Source organism: Pistacia vera, unplaced genomic scaffold (genome assembly GCF_008641045.1).
Source record: "Pistacia vera cultivar Batoury unplaced genomic scaffold, PisVer_v2 Contig217, whole genome shotgun sequence".
In the NCBI taxonomy this organism is placed as follows: domain Eukaryota; kingdom Viridiplantae; phylum Streptophyta; class Magnoliopsida; order Sapindales; family Anacardiaceae; genus Pistacia; species Pistacia vera.
Genome location: NW_022196021.1, coordinates 249,258 through 257,634, shown reverse-complemented (window position 1 = coordinate 257,634; position 8,377 = coordinate 249,258). Strand labels below are relative to the sequence as shown.

General features: G+C 35.1%; 1 protein-coding gene across 1 annotated transcript; it reads right to left on the bottom strand.

Moving 5' to 3' along the window:
* Positions 1-3,226: 3,226 nt before the first annotated feature.
* LOC116130018 (uncharacterized mitochondrial protein AtMg00810-like) lies at positions 3,227-4,709 on the bottom strand. Its single transcript, XM_031415769.1, has 3 exons — positions 4,670-4,709; positions 4,285-4,491; positions 3,227-3,825 (listed from the first exon to the last, which is right to left on the bottom strand). The coding sequence occupies exons 1-3, from the start codon at positions 4,707-4,709 to the stop codon at positions 3,227-3,229; spliced, it is 846 nt and encodes a 281-aa protein (XP_031271629.1).
* Between the last annotated feature and the right edge of the window lie 3,668 nt (positions 4,710-8,377).

The window sequence follows — 8,377 nt, the reverse complement described above, 5'->3', positions numbered from 1 at the left end:
TTTGACATATCTGGAAGAAAATTTACAAGAAGGGTACTGATATAGATTGATCTCAATAGCACAAAAATTTTTCACCCTCAAACAGGTATCTTTTGTCATAACTATGTTTATAGAAACATATTAAGGCAAAACCTTACGTTTTTAATAAGAAATAGAAGTTTGTCAATTATTGTGCTATTCTAGTTAACATGTAACATGTAACCCTAGGGACAAACCTCACTTCTTAAGGAACATTTCTCTGAACTCATTATTTGACTTCGGCTTCTCATCTTTCACTTCCCCGACTTTTGGATTTGTCGAGGGGACACCAAGTAGTCTGACGTTCCTTGGCATTGCAAATGTGTTCCTCCCCTTCAGTTAAATGCCATCACTATGTTTATTAGCAGTACAGTGTGGCACTCTAGACTCCCTAAAAGTCTGATTACTACTTTGTGCTGCCATTTAACGCAAATGAGTAAGAAAATAAAAGGTAGAAGTGGGAAACACAAACATGCAAACGTCTATAGACTGCGTTGCACACAAACAAACACACACAAGTAATAACAAAGATAAAACATAATTCCACTTAGCCTACCATGTTCTCGAGAGGCCCTAAGACTAGCAGAATCCTTTCTCTTTTGCTTTAGATTTAATCTTGTAATGCTTATCTTCTTCCCAAGAAACACTTTTTTGTTCTTTCCAATAGCTGCAGCAAGGTGTGCATCATCAGCAAAATCCACATATGCGAGGCCTTTCAAAAATCAATTAGAGGATATTATAAATTAGTATGCAACGGTCCCATACATATGCTCTACAGTTTAAAGGCAAGCTGGAATATGGGTAAATCTATATGGGACTATGGTTGAGTCTCCTAAGCATATCACTTGCTAGCAAAATGAAAAAAATATGCTCTTAGATAGTTAGACTATTTATACCAAGAAAATTAAGCAATTTTACTATAATTATGGAATTCCACGCTTCTGCAGGTTTATTTGAGACTACATAATCGTCTCTGGAAAGGACATTCATATTAAAACCAAAAGCATAAGAACTAACTAATTTATTGACCGCATGAAAGGAAGAAATCAAATTGAAGTTTCAGTGAGCACCCTTGAGAAATTTGATCAAAGAGAATGGACTGCAATTAGTAGTTTCTATCTCCTTGAAGCATCATCCATACTTATCTCCCGATCTCATTAAAATTAGTTTCTTAGGGCTAATTTCTGTGGTACAGTCCACATGATGCATACATATGTTGAAGTTTAAAGGTCAGACAATGTTAGATAAGGATTTGACTGTAAGACTGATGTGCACATGGAAGGTCCAGTGGATAGCTTCCCCTTTTTCATTTGAAGCATAAAGCACAAAGAACATTGACAAATAATGAATAAGAGAAAGAGAGTCATACCCTTGACTTTCTGGTGAACTTGTCCTGAAGAATTCGAATAGATTCAACCCCACCAACATTGCTAATGAATTTTTTCAGATCTCCAGAAGTTGCCTAAAAAAAATTTAAAATTATCAGAATTATCTCTCTGTATTTGCATGTCCAGCATTGAAAAGGAATAAAAAACAATTTCTCTCTGAAGTGCAAGAGAATCTCTACTTGCCCTGAAGTTAAGGTTTGATAAAAATGCAGTCCACTCGTCAGTGTATACTTTGGCTCTTCCAGTGGTGGAGTCTTTGATGTGCTGGTCATTTGGATGCTATTCAAACTTAGGTTTTGCTTCTTCTACTTCGTTTTCTTTAGCTAAGTTATGTGCTCGTCCCTTCTCTTTCCCATGCACTTTGTTTGGGTTTTGGGCTGTATTTTTCTCATGTTTGAATCTATTTTACTCTTTCCACTAGCACTTTTCTTATGCAGCTTCTCTTTCTGATCTATTTGTTCAGGAACAGATTTGGCTTCCTGCTGTAACCTAAATAGTTGCAGCTCTTCCAAGCGGGGTGTAATCTGAGAAAGGGAACAAAGACAAACATCTTTACACATTGAGTTAAAATAGCAAGGATTGCATACATTCAATAAATACCAAGCAGATGTATCATAATTCAGTAACATCTTTAAGAATGTTACGTAACAACTTGAGTTAAAAGCTTAAATTGATAGTTAAGCATTCAACAACCATACTTAAAATTTAACACAATCTCGTGCGCTGAACAGCGACAATCACAACCACAAATATAACATGAATACATATACAAGTTTTAAATAGTGTTTTATTTGTGAAAATAAGGAATATAAGGAATTTTATGAAAATAGTTTTTATTAAAATAAGTTGAAATGTTTTTGCATATAATCCTAAAAATTAATGTAAAATTAGAAAACAAGAAAAATATCATTTCTCAGTCTTTATATAGTTTTTAACTTCAAAAACAATTTTTAATACCAAATATATTTTCAAATATTTAAAATATTGAGAACTTAGTTTTTTAAAATTATTTTTGAATCACAAACCAGATTGATCCAAATCTCATAAAGAGATTTAAAATACAAAATATAGTTTAAAATATTTAAAATTTAGAGATAGAACTTTAAAATTTTTAATTGTAACTTAGTTTTTTAAAAATTATTTTTGAATCACAAACCAAACTGGTCCAAATCTCATAAAGAGATTTAAAATACAAAATATATTTTAAAATATTTAAAATTTAGAGATAGAACTTTAAAATTTTTAATTGTAACTTAGTTTTTCAAAATTATTTTTGAATTACAAACCAAATTGGCCCCAATCTCATATAGAGAGATTTAAACATGAAACCGGGAGAAAATAAATCTTGATAATCTTTTTATTTCAATCTCTTAAACTGGATAACACTTAGATAACTGTTAAATTGACCATATTCTAATATAGAAATCCTACACTCCCCCTCAAGCCAGTGAATAGATATTTATCATTCCCAGCTTAGAAACTAGATCAACAAACAACTGTTTAGGCAGTCCTTTTGTAAGAATATATGTTGTCTATTGACTTGTAGGCAAGTAGGTAACACATAACAGCTTATCTTCTATCTTCTCTTTGATGAAATGTCTATCTATTTCAAAATGCTTAGTCCTGTCATGATGCATTGGATTGTGTGCTATCCCAATTGCAGCCTTGTTGTCACAGTACAACCTCATAAGCTCCGCAACTTTGATTTCAAGCTCTCCCGAGATTCTTCTTAGCCATATTAATTCACAAATCCCATGAGCCATAGCACGAAACTCAACCTCAGCACTACTTCTAGCTACCACGTTCTACTTCTTACTTCTCTAGGTTACTAAATTTCCCCAAACAAAAGTGCGATAACCTAAGGTCAATCTTCTATCATCCACAGAACCAGCCCAGTCCGTATCTGTGAATGCTTCTACCGTCCTTTCATTCTTTTTACCAAAAAACAACCCCTTCCCAAGGGTCATTTTAAGGTACCTTAGAATCCTAGTCAAAGCCTCAAAATGCTTCTCTTGTGGGTTATGCATATGCTGACTCATTACGCTCACTGGAAAGGCTATGTCAAGTTTTGTATGAGATAGGTATATCAACTTCCCAACCAGCCTTTGATACCTACCTTTATCAACCAGAGCATCACAACTCATTTTCTCAAATTTCATATTTGGTTCAATGGGAGTCTTAATTGGCTTGCAACCTAGCATACCTATCTCTTTCAGTAAATCCAGCACATATTTTCTCTGTGAAACTGAAATTCCCTTTTTACTCCTACCACTCTCCATACCAAGAAAATACCTCAACTGCCCCAAGTCTTTCAATTCGAAATCCTGAGCAAGAACCTTCTTAATAGCCTCCATTTCTTCAAAACTATCTCTAGTAATAATAATATCGTCTACATAAACAATTAGAATAGTAATCTTACCTACAAAGGTTTTAAGGAATAATGTATGATCATTCTACCCCCGAGTAAAACCATACCTCTTAACAACCTTTGTAAATTTTTCAAACCAAGCTCGTGGAGACTGTTTTAGGCCATATAATGATTTATTCAATTTGCACACTTTTCCGTCCTTTCCACTCCCTTCAAACCCTAGTGGCATTTCCATGTATACCTTTTTTGCAAGTTCACCATTCAAAAACGCGTTCTTTCACATCTAGTTGTTGTAAAGGCCAGTCTAGATTTGTTGCAAGAGACGAGCACCCTAATAGTGTTCAACTTAGCCACCGGAGCAAAGGTCACCTCATAGTTTACTCCATAGGTTTGCGTAAATCCCCTTGCCGCCAGCCTTGCCTTATACCTTTCAACTGTTCCATCTGCCTAATACTTAATAGTAAACACCCATTTGCAGCTCACAATTTTTTTCCCTTCAGGTAAACTCACCAACTACCAAGTCTTGTTTTTTCTCAAGAGCTTCCATCTCCTTTATCACAGTTTTCCTCCACTTTTCATCCCCTAATGCCTCATGTACCGGTGCCAGAACCTTCACAGTTGAGAGATTAGTGGTGAATCCCAAAAAATCATATGCCAACTTATCGTATGCCACATACTTAACAATAGATGAAAAAAGTACAGGATCTAACACCCTTCCTTAGTGCAATAGGTAAATGTAAATCATCATGCCCTGATTTAGACTCATCAAAAGATAGTTCTTCCTTACCTTGTGACTGTGAATCACTAGTTTCTCCTAATTGGGATGATTGCTCATGCAGATCATTAGGTTTCCTTCCACTTTGATAGTTAGTTCTTCAAGAATAAAATTGCAGACCTGGCTGATTTAATCTCTCCAGACCTCCCCCTAGTTCCATGTTTCCTAAGAGTTTGGTTTCTCAAGAGTGGGCTATATAGTTAGAGTAGGACCTAAATTGGTAGGCTGACTATGAGACTGACTCATCCCTATGGGACTAGGCTGACCTACAGGAACCTAACTTGGACTAGGCTAACTACGAGATTGACTCATTCTTATAAGACTAGGCTGACCTATAGGAAACTAGGTGACTTTGAACTTTGACCTGGACTGGGAGACTACTGAGACTAACTAAGAAGTTCGTTGACTTCTTTATTCTTGCAATACCATCTAATTAAAGTATTGTAGCAAACAACATTAGGTCCATATCCCTTTCTAGTTAAAACTTCTTCATTTATAAGATCAATTTTTGTGTTGTTTATTAGAGACTATTATTAGAGGTGTGCCATGAGGCAGCGAAGTCAGATTTGAAGTTCATTAGAGACTATATTTCCAATAATAGATGGAATCAATTAGAAGAGAGAAAATTTTTATAGGTATAAAACTTTTCTATTCTAATTTTTTAGCACATCTTATTTTGCGAGAGAATTAATGAAATATGAGATAGAATCTTGAACTTTTCTCTCAATGTTTTGACATGCTAATTCTTTCAATTAATTTCTCTTATTCAATGGTAGTGGATGGATCAATATGTATTTATTTAACATTCGTTTGTTGCTTATTGATTAAATTTTCCATCTTAATCCTATGAACCACAAATTTTATGAGATAATTTTAATAATGTTTAATCATGATGCTCATAGAAGCCAAGTTAATTACAAGGGAATCCCTTTATTTTAATGTTAAACATTTATAATCAGTATTTGCTTATTGATTAAAATTTTCTTATGTCAATCGAGAACACAACTACTTTTATAACTTCAATAATGCTTAATCAAAATGATTACTATTAATTTAATCTCCTTTATAAAAATATTATTTAAGTGCAAAACATTTAACTTTAAGCATCAATAAACTGATTACTTATATTAAAAGCAAGAAAGACCATAAGAAATTGAAATTATAACGAAATTTCAAGAACAATTTTGTTGATAAACAACTTGACCTAAAAGCTTAAGCTAAAAAAGGTATTAAGCTTTGTAAGAGGCATCTTCACATGTTACATAAACCAAGCCCAAATTCAGACAGAAAGACCAACCTAAATATAGTAGGATGTAATACATGAGAGATTCAAATCATGACCTCTACTTTAATATATGTTGTGTGTGATTTTTTTCGTAAGCTTGAAAGTCTCAGTATCCTGAAAAACAGTAGATCGATGTGATCTTAAGGTCATGGAATCTTGAAGTCTTACTCAGCATAACCTCGTCGTGACCGTCCAATACAGCTACTCAATAGACTAAGGGATAAGCTTATCTCGAACATCTCGGGAGGGATAAGAACGAATAAATATCTGCGCAATCCCAAAGCGTAATCACTAAAATCACGAAATCACTTACCAAGTCTAATGGCAATCTTGGATTTCTCTCTACTTCCTTTGGTGCAAACTTGTATAATAACCCTTCCAAACATGAGAAATGGGTTAGCAAATTCCAAATATGAGACTCATGGGAGTGAAGTTAGAAGACAAGTTGATTCCCAGAGGCGACATGGGAAAGAGCCCATAGGGGAACAAGTTAATAATGGTCGTCAGGGGGAATCTCGCACTTAGTGACTTAGTACATAAAATAAATGAAAAAAGAAACATAATGCATAGATCACTTAAACACTCTCAAGTACTTGCTTAAAATTAAGAAGGAATATCATACAAATACCATGGAATAACATTTAATCCTATTCATGGGGATTATGTAAATATTCCATTCCGAAAATAGAAAGTGAAAACAGGCATTGTTGGTACAAATCGTTTGAGTTGTACAAATCAACCGTTTCAGGAATATGATCATACGTTTTAGGAATAGGATCTTTAGAATAGGAAATTAGATCAACCCTTTCCTAGTTTAGATTATTTCATTCCCTTATTTGGATTATTGAATGTGTATAAATTGTTGTATTGTGTTCATGATAGTAATATAGAAAATTCTTCTGATTTTTACATGGTATCAGAGCCAAATCAGAAATCCTAGAAATAATTTTTTTTTTTCCAGCAACTATTTTTTTCGGTGAAGTTCAATCTATCTCCTTCTGGTGTTGCATCATTCTCTGACCACACCAGCTTGTTCGTCTTCTCCTCAATGGCAAAACTTGAAATTTTCATCACTAGTTGTCGTCGCACGTGCCGGTCTTTGTTTTGGTAGCTTATTCTCTAATCTCTTTCTCTAGCACGCGTGAGGTCTCACTGCCAGCACTTATGCACTCAGACACCGCCAGCGAGCACACCCACCACTGTCTGACCTGCATTGCCCTTACTGGTGCCGAAAATAGTCCACTACCACCAGAATATTCCTTTTTTTGATCTGCCCATAACCAGTTTTGTACTCAGCCTATAATCCAATCAGTTTTGTCTCTCCCACAGCACAATCATGCTCCCTTTAGGATCCAACACCAAATCAGGTTCTGTTTCTTTCTTATCTTTTCCTCCAATCATGACTAAAAAATTAATAGGCAACTCTAATTATTCCTCATGGGCTGCCTCTGTTGAACTGTGGTGTATGGGACATGGTCTAGAGGATCACTTGACCACTAAAGCTAAAGATGTTACGGATGATAAAACTACCTGGGTAAAGACAGATGCTTTGATATGTGGTTTATTATGGCAGTCTATTGACCCTCACCTTCATTCTACTTATAAAATATATCGAACATGTTCTGATATATGGCAACAGGCCAAATTGCTTTATACTAATGATATCCAGAGACTTTATTCTGTCATGTCCAATTTAGTTAATCTCAAACAACAAGATATGGGCATGTCCAACTTTCTTGGCTGGATGGCCTCTCTCAAGGCAAAATTGAATTTATTATTACCTGTTGGCAAATCTGAAGCAGCAGATCTAGCACAACGAGACAAATTCTTTATGGTTCTTACTCTTACCGCTATTAATCCTGCTCTCACTCTTGTACGAGATCAGATTCTGGCAAGTGCTACTGTGACTTCTCTTCATGACATTTTTGCTCGATTACTTCGAGTCTCCTCCCCTGGTGTTGTGGTTGGATCTTCCCCAGTTGGTTCTTCTGTCATGGCCTCTCAGTCTCAAACTTTTGTTAAAGGAGAATAGGGGGATCATGGTGGCAGGGGAGGACGGCCCGAGTGTAGTTATTGTCATAGGTGGGAAATATGCTTTGACAAAGGACTGTACAAATTCTAACTTCTACAATTCAATCTTATTATCTCAATCTATCATTTTCTCTTCTTTTATTAAGAAGAGAACCTTGGAATTTGAGTACTTGAGTTTAGGTTGGTGAACATGGTACTCGGGTGAAATAGCCGCGAATATTATAATACCACTAAGCAAGGCTAACCCCAATCCTAAACTATTAACAACCATGGACTCTGGACATCATTTAGATACACTTCTCCTTCGTAAAAATGTTAGTTTCTCTAAAAGACATGTTTCTACAGTTGCCACAGCCAACCCATATGTGTAGAGACCAAGGAAAATGTGCCATGCCAATACACTAATTCTTGATTTCAATCAAAGTAACTGTAACATTGTTATTCTATTCTCTCTAGTGTTATGTAATACCAAAACTAATCTTAATTTCTGTAAAGTTTATACGCCATCCCAA